Source organism: Pelophylax lessonae (assembly GCF_965119305.1).
Source record: "Pelophylax lessonae genome assembly, chromosome: 5".
NCBI classification, from domain to species: domain Eukaryota; kingdom Metazoa; phylum Chordata; class Amphibia; order Anura; family Ranidae; genus Pelophylax; species Pelophylax lessonae.
In genome coordinates this window covers 386,449,534-386,471,471 of record NC_138772.1, presented here as the reverse complement: position 1 = coordinate 386,471,471, position 21,938 = coordinate 386,449,534, and the positions used below count along the sequence as shown (strand labels likewise).

The window sequence follows — 21,938 nt, the reverse complement described above, 5'->3', positions numbered from 1 at the left end:
AAGGTAGCCTAAGTATAAGTATTACCGGTAGATGTAATCTCTCAAGACGCTGGCTGTGTGGGAATCCTGTACCGGTATATCGCATGTCTGTATATTGATATGTATGTATATCGTACCGTACGCTCAAGACGCTGGCTGTACCGGTATACCGTATGTACCGTAGCTTCGGCTACATACAGTGAACCGCGCTGAGCCAATCAGGGAGAGCGATGTATTCTATTATTGAATGCAAAGTCTTCTTGCATTGGCGGAGTAACATCAGCCCGCCTCTCTGACTCTGCCAATCTGAGCAGGCTTTGCATTCAATAATAGAATACAACGCTCACTGTGATTGGCTCAGCGCGGTATATTGTATGTAGCCAGAGCTACGGTACATACGGTATACCGGTACAGCCAGCGTCTTGAGATTATATCTACTGGCGTACACGCGTTCAGATAATCGTACGATAAAACTCGCTTTCGACCTGATCGCACGATAATCTGATCGTTAGTACACAGCTTTTGACAGCCGATCACGACAGTTCATCCAATAAAATCCGAAGGGACAAACAGGAAAACTTCTGTCGTACGACAGCCTCGCGAACGACAATCGTTTCATCAGTACACTATGCGTCCGCTAAAAATCGATTGACAAAGACCGCGCATGCTCAGAAACACTAAAATAGCACGGAAAAAGCCTGGCTGCCCTTGTTTTTGTTTTGCACCATCTGATACGTAGCTAAGCTACCAGGAAGCTTTTCCTGAATGGTACAACAAAAATCATACCGTTTGTACGCATTGTTGAATTCGATCTTAATATCATGGAACAAAATGTGAACGATAAGTCGTCCGATTATCTGAATGTGTGTACGGGGCATTCGTTGCTTATAGGTTCAACAGAATTGTAGTAGGTCACTTTAAAGGATAAGTAGGGCCAAAGATTTTTTTCAGCTGTCTTTGATTACTCAATCCTCGATGTAGAGGCAGCAGAGGGCGAATGCAGCATCGAATTGATGCTGCATCCACTAAGTATGAATGTTTTTTTTTTTTTTTTTAAACCCGCAATTCTCTTTTATACAACATGAAAGACATTTTTTTTTTTTCATCATATACATAATATAACATAAAGTGCACTGCTAAATAAAACAATAATATAAACACATGTTAATATGAATACAAATAAAGAAAATGAAAAAAAGTTCATAAGTGAGTCCAAAGTATATATAGACATAAATTAGTGCATCCAATCCATAGATGAAGATAAACTGTGTTAGATCCCCACACCAAAGAAAAGACAGTCGATGCGCCCACCGGATACCTTATAGTATATGGGCCATATAAATTGGTAGTTGATGTAATTCCCAAACAGTAGCTGGAACACCCGACGTTGTGAAAAGGTGGCCAGAGCGTCTCATACAGAAACTTGCAGGTCTCTCACAGTAGTACATGGAGGAACAAGCCAGACAAAGGCGACATAGTGTAAAACTGCTTACAAGCATCCAGTAAATAGGAGCAGGGAAATACAGAGATTGATGACATTCATAACAATTCTAACGCGTTTCCTGATGTCTTATTAGAGGAAACGCGTTAGTATTGTTATGAATGCCATTAATCTCTGTATTTCCCTACTCCTATTTACTGGATGCTTGTAAGTGTGTCTTTGACTTTTTAAAAAAAAAATAAAAGTTTTAGCAGTTTTACGCTATGTCGGCTTTGTCTGGCTTGTTCCTCCATGTACTACTGTGAGAGACCTGCAGGTTCCTGTATGAGACGCTCTGGCCACCTCTTCACAACGTCGGGTGTTCCAGCTACCGTTTGGGAATTACATCAACTACCAACTTATATGGCCCATATACTAAGGTATCTTGGGTCCATACCCTCTGGTGAGCGCATCCACTGTCTTTTTCTTTTGTGTAGGGATTTAACACAGTTTATCTTCATCTATAGATTGGCTGACTAATTTATGTCTATATATACTTTGGACTCACTTATGAACTTTTTTTCATTTTCTTTATTTGTATTCACATTCACATGTGTTTATATTATTGTTTTATTTAGCACTGCACTTTATGTTATATTTTGCTCCACACAACAGGTGTCAGTTGATGTGCTAGCAGCTTTAGCTTGAATTATGTTTTTTGGTTCGCGCGGTTGATTTATTTATTTCATATCATATACATAGTTTAGGCTATCTAGTAAAATAGTAAAGCATAATAAACTGTTTCGCGTCCTGGTCTTCGTAGGTGTTGGAACCATCATGATTTTGATTGTCTATGCTCTTCCACATTTCTATGCATAGTAGTGGCACATAGGTATACATACTTATGTGTACGATTGGCTAGTACTCCATACTTAAATTGGTTTTAAAAGCTCAAGGTTTTTTACCTTACTTCAGGGTGCAGCCCCCCCTTATAGTTATCTGAGTCTCATCTCAATCCAGTGTGCATGAGAGCAGTGGCTTTCCTGGGTCTCTCTCTCTCCTCGTTGGCTCACACAGCAGTGGGAGCTATTGGCTCCTGCTGCTGTCAATCATAGCAAGTGAGTCAGTTAGAAGAGAGCGGAGGGTGGGACCGAACGGCACCCTGTGTGTGAATGAACACACAGGACATTGCTTGGAAGCAAGCCTCCTCCAGTGCCCCCATAGCAAGAGGCTTGCTATGGGGTCATTCGGTAGAGGGGAGAAGCCAGGACCGCTGCTGGGGGGACCCAAAAAAGAAGAGGATCTGGGCTGCTCTGTGAAAAAGCATTGCACAGAGCAGGTAAGTTTAACATGTTTTTTTTTTTATTCTTTCCTTTAGAATTACTTTAACTGCTATTACTGTTGAGATAGTATAGGGTGCTATTTTGTATGTTGATCCCATTTGCTGACCTTGCTCATCTTCTGAACCTTTAAACCTTGCTGCCTGTTAATCACTCTTTAGTTCTGATTTAGGGTAGCACAAATCAATAACTTGACAATGCTTTTTAACCAGCATGTATATCCACTATTTAGTGCTTATTTCTGTTTCGGAGGAGGCACACATCGCCATCTATTCCTGCACCCTAGCCCGAAAATGAAAAAGAGAGCACCAATATTGTCAAGCCACAATATTACTCTTCAATTTTACAAGATGATCAGTTGCAATCACTGTCACTTCATGAAATGAACACTGTCAGATTGCTTTATGTTTACCATGGCATCATTTGTATTGTACAACAATCTGTGTATGGTACAATAGGTGCCCTTTCAATTGCTGCCTCATGTGGATACATTTTTTATCTTGTTGAGAATAATTCTCTCTCTGTTTTGCAGCCCATTTATGCTAAGACATGTAATTTCTGGGGTATCTTTCTCTTGTTTACATGGCAACTTTTTCTGCCTCTGTCAACTGAAACATTGTCTCGTTAAATTGTTCCAGCTTATTTAATTTGCTTGTCAATTAGATAATCACACTAGCTTTAGGGATAAAATATGTCTCTCACAGGGAAAGCGCTAGGAATGTACTGAGACAATCAGGGAATGAGATGTCATAAATTAATGAGCTTTCACATAGGGGAAGAGAGGCCTATGCTTTAGGGCCATCGAGGTAGCTGTAAATTTGTCACTGACATAAAAACTGCCACAGTCTGAATTGTTGGGAAATTAAATGTGTTACAGCTGACAATACTGTGCTATTAAATCAGAATTAAACAGTCTAATGATCCATCCATCATCACCACATTCACCTTATCCATAGAAGGCATTTACTGCCATATATTTGCCACAATTGTTTTGTCAAAGTCCAGGAACTGAAACTAATTGCTGCTCTAGATAACAAGCTCACACCTAAGTATTCATAGAACGTTTGCAATTCCCATTCTCATTGCATGTTTTTAGTATAACCAGGTGACTGCCTTTTCTCTGTTTCTTATTCACTGTTTGATTTAAGTATGTTCAAACCTAAAATAAAAAAAAAAATTGTCACATTACAGCTTACCCCTTCTTTTCTTTGAGGCTACGTTCACATTTAGGCAATGCTATTTTTCAGGCGTTTTTGCAGCGTTTTTGTGCAGGCGTTTTTAGGTTGACAAGTGACCAATTATAAAAAAAATGAAAATGCCTGTAATCTGCCAAAAAAAAAACTTGTGTACTTTTTTGAGCGACGGACGTTTTGCTTAAGGCGACAGAATGCTCAGATATGAAGAATGGACATTGACATGAATGGGATTTGTCTTGTTGGGCATTTTTAGAGCTGAGGCTTAGAGCAGGAAATCGCCCAAAAATGCCTACATATGAACGGAGCCTGAGCTATGAGTCATATTGTTTCTAATAGTAGGCTGTTTTTTCTGTTAAGACCTTACAGTTTTGCCAGTATCATCCTTACCTGTATTTCTTTGAGGGTCCATTCACACTGCTTTGTTGTGGTGGGTTTATTGCACATGTGTTATGTTAAAAAATAATGTGTGTTAAATTAAGGCAGGCAATCCGTTTTCTTGGGCTGCCTAACACACCAAAATGGACCAGAAACCCACCTTACTGCATTTATGCTAGCACAGCGCATTTCAATGTGCTGTAACGCAGGTGCATTGGGGTGTCATTCACATTGAATGTCACCACAGCAAGCCAACGCACATTTAGTCAGACTATTTAAAGTCCAAAACCAAGACATTTACTATTAACTTCTATTTTCATAGGCTTACCTTCAGTTTCCTTTATAGCATTTGTGCAGTGTGTCTAAACATGACTTCACAGCCGAATAGGCATCAGATCACTCTGCCGGGTGCACTCCATCATATAAAAGACATGCCCAGATAATCTTTTTAAACCTACAAGTCTGCTTGAGAAGGCTTGTGATGAGAAGTATGTCCTTTACTAATCTATTCCAGCATAGGGCAATTAGATTTTTGGCAATATGGAAACACTAAATGCTATGTTTACACAATGTTTTTTTTTTACCAAGTAAATGTTAGGCGGTTAGATTATATTTTTATTATCACACCTTTTGTATCTTTGCTATCCCACCTCCACATCTATGAACATCTTCTCCTCATTGCTTCCTGTAAGGAGTAACTGCAATGGGCAGAGCAAATAACAGGCCCATTGAGTAAACTGTTACAAGCATAGGCACACTACATGAGATTGGAGTCCTACCTTCCAGCAAATTTGGTCAGGTGTACCAAACTGTACCCTACCAGGAGAAGAGAACTAATCTCTAGAATGCATCAGATGACATAAAAAGAGCTTTAAATAGCCATGTGGTTATACAATGCGATTATGTCTTTCCATGATATGTTTGTCTTATGTAAATGATGCATAACAAGAGTTACACTGCCATTGCTGAAGGAGATCCTGCCTGCACATACATCTCTTTCATTTAATACTTTGGCAAGGTTAATAGCATTTATAGATTTTCCTGTGTTTTGGGATGCTGTTGAGAGTAAGGACGTGCTGGCCTGATGTGTTGTAAAATGAGCCAGTTTATCTTTAGTGTAGCTTGCATTCACCACAGAGAGCTCCTTTTCCTCTGGGGTCCAGAAGTAACATAACTGAAGCAGATTGAAGTTGGCATTGACTAATGAAGTCTTCTGCAAGAGTCACGTAAGTCAGTGGGTTGCCACACAGCTTGTGCTATGGAGAGTGAGCAACAGACAAGACTAACTTATTCCTTATGAACCTATTTATTAACCCCCTTCTGCCTCAATGACCTCTGTTTTTAAGACAGATCATATACAAAACACTTATGAGGACAATAATGAAGAAAGTGTAGAGTGCTGCTTATCCTGGAGTTTGAGGTCTAGGTGAAGTTTACCTCTTCCTGAATAAAGCTGAAAACAGCTGTAAATAAAATATAGACAACAATGATGCATAGCAAGGTCAGTGCTGATTAATATTTTCCAACACTAGTGCCGTTGGATATCCGTGCTTTTCACCCTTGTAGATAACGGTGCATGTGTATTAGTGTATTAATGGGTAAACATGTAAAACAAGTAGTGTGATTATTTAATTTGTGATTCTCTGGAAAATTTCCACTTTATGCTTTTATATAATAACATCAATCCAGCTTTCCTATAATGATGAGTTTTGAATGTTGCAGGTCTGCAGGTTCAAGGATGTCAATACTATATAATTCTAATAAACCAGTGGGTTATCAGTTTCCTAAAACACAGTATTGATCGACTGCATGTGGTTTTATCCAGACAACAGTACAGTTTGCTTATAATTCTAAATAAAATAAATGTCACACATGTAAATGATACATGCTATGGTACTGAATGTCAATGACTTTTCTTGTATTGATGTTTTAATAGTTTCTAGTTCATTTCCCCTGAAGTTTACTATTGGTTGTTGGGACACCACTGGCGCCACCTTGGGTGACTTTGGGGACCTGACTGTTGATACTTTGCATTGGATCATGACAATGCCTGATGCTCCTCAGTGCTATTTAGGGTGTGTGGGCAATTAATCACTTGGGGTGGATTGAGTAGCTTCTAAGTTGTCAGGTCAAGAACAGCTGACCTTGCCTGCTTGAGGCATGGGTGGCCAGAACACTGAGCAAGAGTATATCACTAGGCAAGGCTGACTTGGGTTGTAAGTGGCAGTCAGCTGTTTTCAACTTGGCTAGTGTTCTCAGATATCAGGGTATGGGACAAAGTTATTTAGAGTGAAAAACATCATCAATGATTGACTTGTGGCAGCTTCCAGTGGTGTGGCTCAGTACCCTTTCAGGAACCAGAATCAGGTCGTTCATGTTGTTGCTGTTGAAGTCTAAAGCCTAGTACACATGCAATGAATTTCCGCCGACCGGTCGTCTGTCATTTGTCCAGAGTTGTGTTTTGTTGGTTGGAATGTGCTCTAGACTGCACTGGAATTTTGTCGACCGACAGAATTCTACTTCAGAAGTGATGTCATGTGTTGGTTTGCTTTCTTTGTGTTCTTTCTTCTCTGAGCATGCCCAGTCTTGCTCATAAGATTTTTCCCTGTCGAAATCTGTACTGACTGCACGAAAATCAGACGTATTTTTACGGAGGACAAAAATTTTATAGCCTGCACACCAGAATTTTTTCGGCCGAAAAGTCGGAGTCGGTTGTCGGAAGCATCATACTAACAAGCCGAAAATCGGCAGATCGGTCTTCGGACGAAAATTCCCGGCCAAATTTCGACTCGTGTGTACGGGGCTTAAGATTTGAGGTACGAAAAAAGGGACCTCCTGGTAGAGTTGTCGACTCCCATGTGCTTTTCTGTGTGGACTGTGTGTTCAAAGAGATTCTGACATACATTGATCAGATAATGTTGTGAGATATAGCGTTTGTTCACATCGTAGTGCCGATTAATCTACTTTTTTATGCAAACCACTGCACATGTATGGTGTGAACAAGTGATATTGTTTTCTGTGTGCCATGGTCACACAATACATATGTGGTAGTGTGCATTGTATTGTTGTAGAATACATGTATTAGCAGTGAAGATGTCTTTATGCCTTTAAATAATTTTAGCATGGTATACTAAAAATTATAGTTAAACATCTGATTATAGTCACTGTATGAGAATAACAACAAGGATGGTGAACTCTCAATTCTCTTTGTTGCTGCCATTTCTGGCATCCAGCCATGTTTCAGGCCATATCCCTCTAGTGGTCTGTGGACAAAAGAAATCCATAATATAGGGCCACGCTTTTCATTAATCTTAGAAAATGAAAATCACATTCAATCTACATTCTTTTGGATGTTCCTCATCTTTGTTGTTTTAACCATGATGGTAGAATCTCTTGGCACACAGCTCCCCTTTATGTGTAGTGTAATTGTTTAGCGTTCTATGCAATTTCTTGTTTACAACATCTGGCATGTTTTGCATTTGAATGAGAAGTTCTGTAGCCCGTTTTTATGATAAAGCAATTTCATTCTGTGATGACAAAATTCCCTATTGTGTTAATCATGGCGGTAAAGGTATAGAGCAAATAATAACAAAAGAATAATCAAACATTAAAACTGGCCAGGTAGAATCCTTTTGTAAACACAATGGAGGCATTATACAGGACACAAATGTGTAGCTCTACATTTCCATGTGAAAAACTAAAATAAAACTACTAGTGAAAGACAACTAACCAACTGAAACTACATAAGCAATATTTTTTTAACTCTTGCTATTGAGCCATTCAAAACTTATAACTAAATGCAAAGCTTTAACATGGTAATGTAATTTAAAAAGTAATTTTCAGTTTTTTGAAAGGGTTAGTTCACCTTTAAAAATACTCTATGTAGTTTATGAATACTATTCCATAATTTAGAACTAATTCAATTGCTAAAATATTTATTTATGCTTCTCCCATACCCGTAGGCCTTTTGTCATCAGAATTAAGTCTGCCCCAAACACTTCAAATATTTTTCTGTCATACTGTCCTTTTTGTCTAGGACAGACTAACTGTTAGGATGAGCGCCGCTCGATAGTACAGGGAGGAGGAGCACTGTCCTACTTTTGCGCCCCACGAATGCATATTAGAGTAGATGAGTCTATCGGTTGCGATGGGAGAGAAAGCACTGAAGCTGCTGAGGTTTATCTGCAGTGACAAGAGATCGCACTGCACTCCTCAGAAGGAAGGCGCTCATTTCTGTATCACTAGAAGATACTTAATGGCTGTACCATTGTCTTAATGGCTGGACCATTCTAGAAATAAGGACAAGATGGAGCTTAGGAAAAAAATCTGAAGTTTTTAGGGCGAGCTTCACTGTTTACAAAAGACCTACATGTATGGGAGGAGAGTACATGGATATTATTTAAATAAGACTAGTTTAAAATTATGGAATAGTATTCATGGCCTGCATAGAGGAGAACTAAAGCTTTAAATCTTTGGATTTCTTTCAAATAATATCTGGTGATCCAACCATGAAGGTCCGTGTCCTTGTTGCAGGGTGACAACACTCTGTCCCAGTCTACCAGTTGTGCTCCTGTGTCATCACCTATCACAGTGGTTCCCAACTCCGGTCCTCGGGACCCACCAACAGGCCAGGTTTGCAAGATAACTAAATTACATCACAGGTGATCTAATTTGCTGCTCAGTGATTGCAGTATTCTAGTCTGCATCCCCCAAGGTAATACTTAAAATCTGGCCTGTTAGTGGGTCCCGAGGACCGGAATTGAGAACCACTGACCTATCATACGGGCTTCCAATAGAGGCCACTGCCTTTTCAATACATATTACACCAACAAGGTCTACTGTTGTCAACATCAGGAATCCCACTGAGACATGCCATGTGGTCATCTTATGTATTTAGATATTAAGTAGCTGCAAAGATTTTGTGAGAAGCCATCAGTATTGGTCTATTGCAGCCATTACTGGTAGGCGACAATGATTAAAAAAATTATAACAATATTTCTTTAAAAAAATGTAAATTGTATATGACGCGTGCTTTAGCAAACTAAATATCATTCAGTTAAGGTTTATATGTACCTTTAACTTCTTGTGGACAGTCACCTCATTTGTAACACACAGAAATCATGGTGTCTAAATTGTCATCAACTAGTTACTGTAAACAAGCCATTAGCATTTCTTAGTACAAAGTACTAACTGTAGAAAAGTTTTAGTCTTTTTTTTTTTCCGGGTTTCAACAAATTTTCAGACTGTTACATCGTGCCAGAGAGAAGTTAAAATCAGTATTGTCAAAGGGAGCTTAAAAGAACAGTTAAACTCTTTGCTCCCTGGTGCTACATGTTATCTTACTTCATTGTTCTTCATGTGACTGTTTCAAGCAGCAGGATTCAGCGCCATATGGAAGCTTAGCAAAGCTAAATAGAATGAGCTAGATGAATGGGAAGATATCACTACAGACACACTCAATTAGTTTATAACTGTCTATTAACTTCTGCTGGTGTCTTTGAATAAACAACAGACTTACCCTGGCCCCCTCCCGGCCACAGGGACCTGCTATTCATTACCCAGCATTGCATCGCAGAGAGTGACAGAAGTCATTTCAACAAATGCTGTTGCTGAACTTAATTGTACCGGAGTAGAGTCTTTTTGTGCTAATTAAATAATTGCGTTCAATGCCAAATTTTAGCTTTAATAAAATATGACATACTATGGTAAAAATAAGCACCTAGTTACAATTGAAACAATGTTATTGCCGTAATCACACGCTAAATGTTTTACAGGAATCCCCCATTGATATGTTTCTTCCCTAAATTAGCGGGCTTTTGCATTCCTCCACACTGCTCTGAATAGTCTATTTTTTCCCAAGTAATAAGGTGAACACCTGTTCTTTATCCACTGTTATTTGATGCAATAGCCACAGAGCTATAATAATACATATAACTGTATCTTACCGCAGACCTTTTCTGTCTGTTGTTAAGCGATCTGCTGGAACAAGGAAAGCTCCAGAAACATTTGCCACATGTTATTTACTTAATATTCTTTCTGTTTATGTGTATTTTTCCATTTTCTGCCTCTTTAGATTATATTTTGAACACAGATCCTGTTCCCCTAAAGCACTGTACAGTTTTCCTCTAGTTTAACCACTTTACCACCGGAGGATTTTGCTGTCTTCCGTCCAGGCCACTTTTTGCGATTCTGCGCTGTGCGACTTCAACTGACTATTGCGCGGTCGTGCGACGCCGTACCCAAACGAAATTTACGTCCTTTTTTTCCCACAAACAGAGCTTTCTTTTGGTGGTATTTGATCACCTGTGCGATTTTTACTTTTTGCGCTATAAACAAAAAAAGAGCGTTTATTTTGAAAAAATAACAATATTTTTAACATTTTTTTTATATGAAATTCCCCCCAAAAAAGATGTAAAAACCAATTTTTTTAAAAATTTTTGGCCAATTTGTTTTATGCTACATATGTTTGGTAAAAAAAATCGCAATAAGCGTATTTTGATTGGTTTGGAGAGGGAGGGGTTAATGTATGCCTGGTGCTTACTGACGTGTGGGGGGGAGGTGACTGTGTGAGTCATGGACAGATCGGATGTCCAGCTATGCTGAACAGTCCGATCTGTCACTCCCTGTCACTATGGAGATCCGCCCGCTGTGTTTACACACAGCGGGCGGATCTCCAGACTCGATCCCCGACGATCGGGTAAGAGCAGCGGCGATCGCCGCTGCTCCTCCCCTGGCCCGACTCCCGCTGTGAATGAAAACAGCGGGAGCGAGCCTCCGGCGGCGCGCAAGCGCCGCCCAGAAGGGGGAGTGTCCAACGACGTTAATAGTACGTCGCTGGACGATAACGAACCACTCTGCCGCAGTAGTATTACTGTGAGCGGTTGTAGAGTGGTTAATATCCAAAACGTTGCTGATCTAATAATGTTTGGTGCTATTATTAAAACCATCTGTTTATTATCATATTGGTTCTAATATTTTATGTATACTTTATGATTTATTGTTACATCACATTATTCATTACTCTGTTCAGTACAATGGGGCACCCTCACTTCTGTTACGAACACCACAGTTATTATTTCTTTTGCTACAAGTTTTATAAAACATTACTTGTACAAAAGTCACAAGCATTGGTCAAGGCTGCATGAAGTTTCCCTGTACTTTCTTTAAAACTTCCTTTGATTGTGAGCTCTATCTAGTGGCCAAAACGTGGTACATTTTTCTGAACTACTCCAATAAGACAAAATACCATATTTTGGCCACTAGGGTGCTGACAATCCCAGGAAGCCATAGAACAGGGGTGTCAAACTCAATTTTATCACGGGCCGCATTAGCATTATGGTCGCCCTCAGAGGGCCGGTTCTATCTGTAGCCTACCACTATCAGAAGTCAAGAGCCCCCACCCTCCCTTACATCACAGTGCATCCCCTTTACCATGTGCTGCTGCTGGGAAGAAGCTGGAGGCAGAGCTGGAAAGCAGCAACTGTAGGGTCCGGAGGAGGGTTGGAGTCAGCTGCCGGAGTCAGCTGCCGGAGTCTGCTGCCGGAGTCTGCTGAATGCCGAGACCAGTGGAGGCGGAGAAGAGGGGGTGCTGCAACTGTACAGAGAGGTGCAGGATCTCTAGGAGGAGTTGTGTCCTCTCTGCTGCCAACTGCTGAGTTGGGGGGGGGGGGGGAGTGGTCCTCTCTGCAGCTGCAGGGGGAAGCACAGGATCTAGCAGAGGAGTTCTGTCCTCTCTGCTGCCATCTGCTGAGACAAGGTGGGGGCAGAGATGAGGGAGTTGCAGCAGCACAGGAGAGGTGCAAGGGCCACATTAAGTGGCCTGGAGGGCCTTGAGTTTTACACCTGTGCCATAGAAAATATGGGGAAAATCCATGCAGCTTGTGACATTGTTCCATTATATGTTTTATAAATAGACCACCTTAATCTTAAGCCATGGTCCTTAAACAGTTAGGAATATTCACTCAGGTCTAGTAGCTCTGTATGGGTACAGAATATGAACAGTGAAAGAGAGTCATTTTTTTATCCCAAATACCATTATCTGGCAATTAAGTTTATTTGAGCTCAATAAAGTGTATCTCTCAGTTATTTTGCAGCCTATTTGTCCTTATCCGCTTGCCGATCAAGCTTTTTCTGGCACTTTTTGTTTACAAGTTTAAATCAGTATTTTTTGCTGGAAAATTACTTAGAACCCTTAAACATTATATATTTTTTTTCTTTTTAGCAGAGACCCTAGAGAATAAAATGGCAATTGTTGCAATATTTTATGTCACACGATAATTGCGCAACTGTTTTTCAAATTAAATTTTTTGTGAAAAAATACACTTTAATACATTTTATTGCAAAAAAACAGAATACATAACCAAATTTCTTGGCGAAATATAAAAGACAATGATATCTAACATGTCACACTTTAAAATTACACGCACGTGGCATGACGAAAAACGGCGATGCCTTAAAAATCTCGATAGGCGACACTTATTTTTTTTTTTTTTACAGGTTACCTGTATAGAGTTAGGAGGTCTATTGCTAGAATTATTGCTCTCAAATGTTTATGGTGAAACGGTGAACACCGTTTACATATACGCTTGGGACTTACGTATGCTTTCACTTCTGCGCACAAGCACTTTCATTTTTTTTCTTATTTATTTCATTTTATACTGTTCCTTTAATTATTTTTAAATCACTTTTATTCCTATTACAAGGAATGTAAACATTCCTTTAATAGAAATAAGAGATGACAAGTCCTCTTTATGGAGAGATCTGGGGTCAATAAGACCCCAAATATCTCCTCTACCTTAAAATGTTTTGATATTTGACCTCATGACGTCTCTCTGGTCCTCCAAAATCATGGAGGTGGCCAGAGATGATCTGGTCTCTGGTAACCTCTATGGCCAGCTGCGTGACCTATTGGATCATTTTTCGAGCGAGCTGGAAAAAACGGTAAGCCTGGGAAACAGCGGCATGCGCTCCCCTTCCGCTGCTTCTGAAAGCAATTCAGCGGCTAATTCGCTACTCGGACCACTTTCTTGAGAAAGCCAGTTGCTGGTTGAAAAAAAAATATGGGGGTTATGGCTAATAGCTTACCCGGTAAACCACTTGCAAACAGCAACGTGCTGCATGTGTGTGTATATATATATATATATATATATATATATATATATGTGTAAGTTGGCAAGTGGTTATAGAACCTTGTCGAGCAGCAAATACCATATATCACCTGCCTGGGATATCAGTGAAGATGAAAGCTTCCCCATTTTCTGCAATACTGATTAACCACCTGCCTACAGGGCCAGTTCTGACTTTCCTCTCCTACATGTAAAGTTTAGCATTGTTTTGCTAGAAAAGTACCTAGAACCCCAAACATTATATATATTTTTAAACAGAGGTCCTAGGGAATAAAATAGTGGGTGTTGCAATTTTTTATGTCACACAGTGTTTGCACAGCATTTTTTTCAAACAATATTTTTTTTTTTAATGCACAAAAACACAATCTAATACCCAATTATTTGGTAAACTAAAAAAGATGATGTTATGCCAATTAAATAGATACCTAACAGTCACGCTTTAAAATTGTGCAAGCCTGTGGATTGGCAGCAAACTAATTTCCATAGGTTTAAAAGGTTACCAGTTTAAAGTTACAGAGGAGGTCTAGTGCTAGAATTATTGCTTTCGCTCTGAGGTTCGCGATGACACCTCACACGTGTGGTGCAGGCACAGTTTACTTATGCGTGCAGGAGTAACGTATGCATTCACATTTGCATGTAAGCACGGTGGGACAGAGGCGCTTTGAATTTATATTTTTTATTTTTATTATTTATTTTATACAAACTTTTTTTTAAACTTTTATTTTGGATTAACTTTATTACTATCACAAGGGATGTACAAACACCATTTATTTATGTGTGTGCGACCTATGCATGTGATCACCTTTTTATTTAAAATTTTTTTTTTTTTACACTGTCTTTTTAAAAAAAAAAATCTATCACTTTTATTGCTATCACAAGGGATGAACAACATCCCTTGTGATAGCATGGGCAGTAACTGGTCCCCTTTACTGATACATCTGGGGTCTCTTAGACCCCAGATCTTTTCACTGCCCTTAATAAATCGGATCAAAATGAGATTGGTTTAATTAGATGTTTTCACAGACCGGTATACCAACACTTTAATAAAGGGGAACACTACAGACCCCAAGCAGCCTCAACGTCATAAAAATCTTGGCGTTCGGCTGTAATAAAAGCTTTTCTCAGAATAAAATATGCAAGTATAAATTAACCCATACATTCTTCTGCCGTCAAAACCTGGACAGGTGCTCTTTTTTTTCATGGAGCACGTTAAGTGCAAGTGAATTTTTTTCTGCTCCGATGGGTAAATGTATTAACTCAGCCTTGTGAAAAGCATTAACTAAAAAAGGTAGTCGGCCAGTACAGGATGTACTATAATCATGTAGCGGTGTGTGTAATGTCATGTAGCAGTAGTGATTTATTGTTTTTCGTGCCTATTGTTTTCCAGGAAACTGGCAAAGAAGCGGAAAGAGACCCTGAGCAACACCCGCCAGGAGATGACAGTGATGGTGAATTCAATGGATAAAAGCTACACGGAGCAAGGCACCAACTGTGATGAAGCTTTCTCTTTCATGGACACGCACAATCTAAACGGTAGATGTAAGTTCAAAATGATTTTGCTCCAGCTCTGGGTTTTATTTTTTACTAATGCATGGAGGAGGAAGCAACTGAAGTGAATAAGAGTGACTTTTAAGACTTTTCCATCTCATTAACCAATCAATTTAATGGACAAAGTAGTCACTTATGGAAAATCAGTGCCTCCCGTGCTGTGCCTTAAATCACATTGCGTATTGTAATGAGCAGCCACTGATGCATCAAGGGCTTTCTCTTAATAATCATAACAAGTTTGCCTGTCTTTGCTGTCAAAGCTCAGAGTATAGCTGGGAGCATGATGTACTTTTTCTATTATACACTGTGAATAATTTCCATTTTCCTCATTTAAGAATAGCTTGGAGTTGTGTTTTTTTTAAGCATTAAGGAAATCGGCATGTTAGTTATAGTCTCCAGGCTCCTAAGCCCATTGTGTGGGTTGAGCTTTTTGAGCTTATTGGTTCCCTGAGAATAACAGCATTAAAGGGATTTCCAGGAACGCTGACAATACCTTAAACTGGGACTCCAGGCAGGTATTTTAAAATACCATTTAATTCATTTATGCATTTATTAAAAAAATAGTACATATATTTTCTAGCATACAAACCTACATCTCAAATTTGAGTCTACATTCCATGTTCCCATTACACACGTTCCTGGAATGAGCTCTTAACCACTTCAGCTCCGGAAGGTTTACCCCCCTTAATGACGAGGCCATTTTTTTGCCATATGGCACTGTGTTATTTTAACTGACAATTGCACGGTCATGCGACACTGTACCCAAATAAAATTGATGTCCTTTTTTTCCCACAAACTGAGCTTTCTTGGAGTGGTATTTGATCACTTCTGCGCTTTTTATTTTAGAGCTATAAACAGAAAAAGTAAAAAACAGTGGTATGTCCAGACCATAGTGTGTCACTTAGAAAACATGTGCAAAATAAAGTGCCAGTGCAAAGGTGTATATAGTCAAAGAATAAAACCGTGCAGGTAAAATTTATGTCTGGATAATTTAAAAGACCACAAACTGCTGGTGAAAGTATTTAATGTGAAGTGACAGAATATAATAATAATAGTATAAAACCAATAATTGATGATTAAAATGGTTGAATAAAATAGCTCAAAAGCAACTGTGCTCAGAAAATAGGTTAGAGTGATTGTGGTAAAGCTTCAAGTGCTTGTATTCCAAGTCTCCACTAGAGGTCGCACTCACCCTTCAGCGGAGGTACCAATAGTGGCTGTAGGGATATCCACAGGGGGGTTAGTGACAAACTAGCAGGTGCATACATCAACTCCTCCTCACCACCACCTTGTTGATGTATGCACCTGTCTTGGAGAGCTGTGAGTTTGGCTGGAGGCTGCAAGAAACAGGACTTAACAAGGACTGTTAAACCTTGGGGGGCGAAGACCCAACTACAAACTATGGGATCAGCTTATCCATGGGGATTGCTAGGAGTCAAATCTGGGAGTTTGTCACTAACCCCCCTGTGGATATCCCTACAGCCACTATTGGTACCTCCGCTGAAGGGTGAGTGCAACCTCTAGTGGAGACTTGTACTGGAATACAAGCACTTGAAGCTTTACCACAATCACTTTCACCTATTTTCTGAGCACAGTTGCAGTTTTATACTATTATTATTATATTCTGTCACTTCACATTAAATACTTTCACCAGCACTTTGTGGTCTTTTAAATTATCCAGACATAATTTTTACCCGCTGAAGAAGTCTACGCCCACATGACGTAACGCGTACGGGGGATTGGTCACACGGTCCTACGGCTGTCAAACAATTCAGGAACCAGGCACCATCCAGCACGCTGCACGCTCTGCAATTGCTATGCTTGTCACTGTGGGATACAATGTAAGTGCATTACTTTTGAGCAAATAAAGAAATAAAGTGTTATTGTTGCAACAGAGAGCACTAGATTTTTCCTTTTTATCCATATGTTTTGGGACGGATTTGGAAGCTGTACCCTCTGCAATATATGATATCTGTGCGGACAAGTGCTGGAGGCTGTGGTCCTGATATATTGGAATAATACTTGCTGTCTGAGTATCATGGAGATTGTTCATGCTTTTAAAACCCTGTGGGGTCGAGTTCTGGAGGTGAGGGGCAGATAATGCCTGGTGATGGGAATCTCATGAGCACTGAAGTCACACTTGTTGTCTTTTCACCGGATCACTAGTGGACTGTGTTTTTTACCGTCTATTTTTTCCCCTTTATGAACTGTCTCTTTTTATTTTTTTTTATCCATTTTTTTTATCAAATGATTTTTTAACAATTTTTGGCTTTTAAGTGATTTTTACCAAAGATTGTTATTTATTGTAACATCAGACTGCGCTACACTATTCTATAATAATTTTTACCTGCACGGTTTTATTCTTTGATTATATACACCTTTGCACTGGCACTTTATTTTGCACATATTTTCTAAGTGACACCCTATGGTCTGGACATACCACTGTTTTTTACTATATATTTATTAGGTAGCGCCGATTCCAACTACTCCCCCCTTTTTTAATACTTGACCCCTAACTCTTAGGGGTTGGTTGGTGGCTGCTTCCTATTTTGCAACATAGAAGTCTCTGTGAATAAATCCATACCGCTGGTCCCCCCTAATTATACTTTACTCTATAAACAGAAAAAGATTGACAAATTTAAAATAAAGCAATTTTTTTTCTTTGTGCTATAAAATGTACCCAATAAAAAAAAAAGTAAAAATCTGGTGCAGCTTTGCATAGAAACCAATCAGCTTCCAGGTTTTATTGTTGAAGTTTAATTGAGTTAGAAGCTCATTGGCTACCATGCACAGCTGCACCAGATTTTGCACTCTCCGGATTTAGTAAATCTACCCCTAAGTGACACTTTTTGGGGACCAGTGCCACCAATACAGTGATCAGCGCTAAAAAAAATGCACTGTCACTTTACTAATGACACTGGTGGGGAAGGGGTTAACATCAGGGGTGAAAAAAAAAAAAGATGTACAAGTACGTGATTTTGCGCTGAAGGGCCACCCTGCTGCAGTATATATGCATGGGGTGGTCTGAAAGCAGGTAAATTACGTCAACTGGATACATTGTTTTGTGATGTGATCTTTCTTTAATAAAAAAAACGTTTGGACGAAATCAAAGATCCTTGGTGTGCTGGCGAATATTTACATTAAATTTGAGTCTCTGACAGTGATAGAAGGAGAGACTACAGGGATAACCCCATTATTCTGCTGCTACTCCATCATTGTCCAATCAGCAGTTTGAATTTAAATGCACTGTATACTGGGTACTTATGAAGATAACACATGGTAAAGTGGAACATCACCCAAAAGAGGAAGTTCAGCTCTTCCTCCTCCTCTCCCCTCCTCTGATATATTTGGCAGATTTTGTTGGGTATCTGGTTTTGACAGGTACCCGCTCCCACTTTTGAGGTTCTCCCCCCCCCCCCCATTGCCACCTGCAGCCTTCTGGGACACATCACAGGTCCCAGAGGACTGTAGGATTATTCACAAAGTGCAGAGCTGCTTGTGCATGCGAAGTGAGCAGTCAGCTGTGAAGCCACAAGGAGTCACAGCCAGCTGCCCACAGTTACAAATTTGGCGCTGGGGGCTGAAGGCCAGTGAAGGAACTGGCTTGGGTAAGAACAGTGCTGGATCCCTGGGGAGATGATTATTAAAAGTCAGCAGCTACAGTTTTTGTAGTTGCTGATCTTTTGGGGGAGTGGGTATCTGTTAAAACTAGGTGATCAGAGCAGAGGTTCCCCCCTTTCTGCCTGCAACTTTCTGGGACACATCACAAGTCCCAGAAGTCTGCGGGTCTATTTTTACAAAGTGCAGTGTGACTTGTGCAATGCCAGTGGGAAGCCGAGCTGTGAATCTGCAAGGAGTCACAGCCAGCTTTCCTTAGTAAACATGCTGTTTTTGCGCTAGACAGTCTATTTATTTTGAATGGACTGTCAATGTATTTAATAGAGTCCTGCTCTGGTGTTTAGGACATACAGTACAGTGTGGTGCACTATATTGTGTATATGCTGCAGCACATTATATATTTGCATTGAGGTGCAATAAACAATGAATAACAATGCCGTTTGTTGGTGTTGTATATGTACTCCAAGGGGCCATTCACACCATTGTGCTGCAGTAATGTTAATATGCCAGATGCTTAGTAGATTGCATAATTCTTGTTCTCTCTTTGTAGCTGTGTCATCACCATCTTCATTCACAATGAAAACAAACACTCTAAGTACAACCGTGCCCAACTCATACTACCCAGGTAAGCAGGATATAGAAATAATGTTCTACTTAATATTCTATTTTCCAGTATGTGTGCAGAAAGCTAAAGAGCATCTTGCCTCATGAAAATAATTTGCTGACATTGATGGTAGATTAAGCCATGGCGGATTATGTGGCAGGTTTGGAGTGGTAATTTATTGTCATACAATTTAAGATGAGCCCCTGCTATAGCCAAAACTTTTTTTTTTTTTTCACCCATAAAGATTCTTTAGAATTTGCAATGAGCTAACAATAAAAGAAGTAGGCAGCAACAAAAACATTTAAGTCAAATTATGAAATAACATACAAGTTCAAAACAGTAAAGAAAACAAGTACAACCGACATCAGTTGACGACGAGTCAGCACACTTTCTTCAAGGTGCTTCAGGAGGTATCTATAATGTAAACAGTTTTAGCGCTTTTCCACTGCATGGAACCGAATGGTTCGGCTCGCTTTTGTGCTTTTCCACTGCTGGTACCGCATGGTAAGGTGTAGGAACAGTTCAGTATGGTACGGTACGGCGGCGCTTTTCCACTGCATGGAACCGAATGGTACGGCTCTCAAAAACAGTACCACCTCGATTGTGGTTCCAAGAGGTACCATACCCGGTACCATATCCCACAATCCTTTGCATGCAGTCACTACTAGCCACTGTCAGAGAATCGTTGTTATCCCACCCACATCCCACCCACTTAACTTTAGTACTACTTTAGTGGAAAAGCAAACCATACTGTACCGTACCGAACCGTTCCAACACCGTACCATGTGGTACCAGCAGTGGAAAAGCAAACCGGGCCAAGCAGGGCCGAGTAGAGCCGAGCCGGTACTTGCAGTGGAAAAGTGCCATTAGTGTTGTCAATGGTAAGCATAACCTGGGCTTTCCTTCCCTAGATGCCTTCATATTCAGTCTCTCTTCCATGGGGTAGATCCATATACTGTGGGAGAGACCAGAGAAAGCAACTTTTTTTTTTTAGTTATATATAAGGTGTCAAATGGTTTACCTACAGTAAGGTTTTAATTTCTGTTGGTGCCCCTGTTGAGGAGATTTTTCTTCTTGTCCTGTCACTGTTACCCAAGTAAAAGAAACTCCCCAGTACAAAGAAGATAGGGAAAAAAAGAAGAAGAATCTCTATGCCTTTAAAACTCTGTGGCTGATGTACTAATGTGGATTAAAATATTCATTAAAAAAAGTTTAATTTGTTATCCAACGATGTGCAGATTAAATAAAAATGCAGGAATTTGGGTAACATATGATTAGTTTATTGAAGTGAATCTTGACTCATTCCTTAGTAAATCAGCCTATCTGTCTCTATAACAATCTTTCACTGCCTGCCCCGGTGACACCCTGATCCTGGGAAGGAAGGAAATAAGGAGAAAACACCCAAAAGGAGGCATAAACAAAAATAAGAACACGAGAGGGGTTCTAACCCTACCCCTCTCTGTCCAAAACCTAAAAAAAACAATGTTTTTGATGAAGTTGAGCTTCAGGTAAACCAATGTCAGAACAGGGGTAGGCTGCTTACCAAATTGCAACATCAAAGATAATGCTTTAGTTATGTTGATTTTGAACTGGGCTGCCATCACTTTTCCACATACAGAAACTGTTCTTAGTTTTGAGCAAATAAAAATGGAACTCTGTGAGATTTATAAAGGAAACAAAGCAGTCTAAAAGGGGGTTCATCAAACAGTATTGTTGTGCAGTACTGCAAGTTTTTCCCCATCAATTCCCATTAGCTTTTAGGTTTTCTGTTACAAAGAAACCATTAGGAGGTCTGGGGAATTTGGCTGCTTCCTGCCCATGTCAACAGATGCATTGAGTTCTGGTGATGTCAAAGTCCTCCCAGGAAACCTTGAGTTTAGCAGATTTCATACCAGCAAGAGGCTATGTTTGACTTGGCATTAGGTATACTGCTGTAAAAGACATGCATCTGTACTGTTCAGTACTTTCAGTATTCTTATATGAGTGGGAGAAGAGAAGCAGCGAATAACCCAGAAGCACCAATTAACTAGAGCCAAGTCACATGCGAGCAAGGTAACTGTGAAGTGGCTGATATTTGACTAACGTGTCTTCCTCAGCTTCATAGCAGAGATAGCAATTCTTTCAAGTTTCTTTGTCACTGCTGTCTTTACTATAACTGAACTTGAATCCTCAGAGCCATTACTTTCCCTATATCACTGCAGGAATTTTGCAGGCTGCTGGAATGTATGGCATTTTCCAGTCAGTAAAGCTTAAAGCATTGCCAGGCAGATGCACAGACTTCAAAGCAAGTTATCCTAGCTACAGGAATGGTTATGGAAGCTGTTAAACAGCAAGGAATTAGGTACATTCTTACAAAATACAACCATTTTTAATATCTCACTACATTCCTTATGGCAACACTGATTTTTTTGTAGCAACCTTTACCAACAAGATAGGTATGAATTGTGCTACTTATTCTCTCACCCGCTTTCATTCACCATTCTCTGCAGAAAGTTTTACAATATTTGTAGCTGTATGTGAATATTGATGGGGATTACCCATTATCACTTTCATTCAGCATTGGTTTAATACAAACATTCTTATACATTTCTAATTGGATCTCCAAAACATTGCTGAATCTGCATTTTTGCCTGCTGATATATGAATGATACAGCTCAGCAAAGCTCACCAAGTACACATGTATGAGCAGCTGTGCCTTATACTGTATATCAGGATTACTTTTAGCCCTGGTGC

General features: G+C 39.8%; 1 protein-coding gene across 9 annotated transcripts in view; it reads left to right on the top strand.

Annotated features, from left to right (window-relative positions):
* PTPRM (protein tyrosine phosphatase receptor type M) overlaps positions 1-21,938 on the top strand; it is a 974,793-nt gene that overhangs the window by 756,277 nt on the left and 196,578 nt on the right. For all 9 annotated transcript variants that reach the window (XM_082259726.1, XM_082259728.1, XM_082259725.1 and 6 more), the window contains 2 exons: positions 14,823-14,974; positions 19,152-19,226. In XM_082259726.1, the coding sequence (XP_082115852.1) occupies positions 14,823-14,974; positions 19,152-19,226 (227 nt within the window). The remainder of the gene's footprint in view (positions 1-14,822; positions 14,975-19,151; positions 19,227-21,938) is intronic.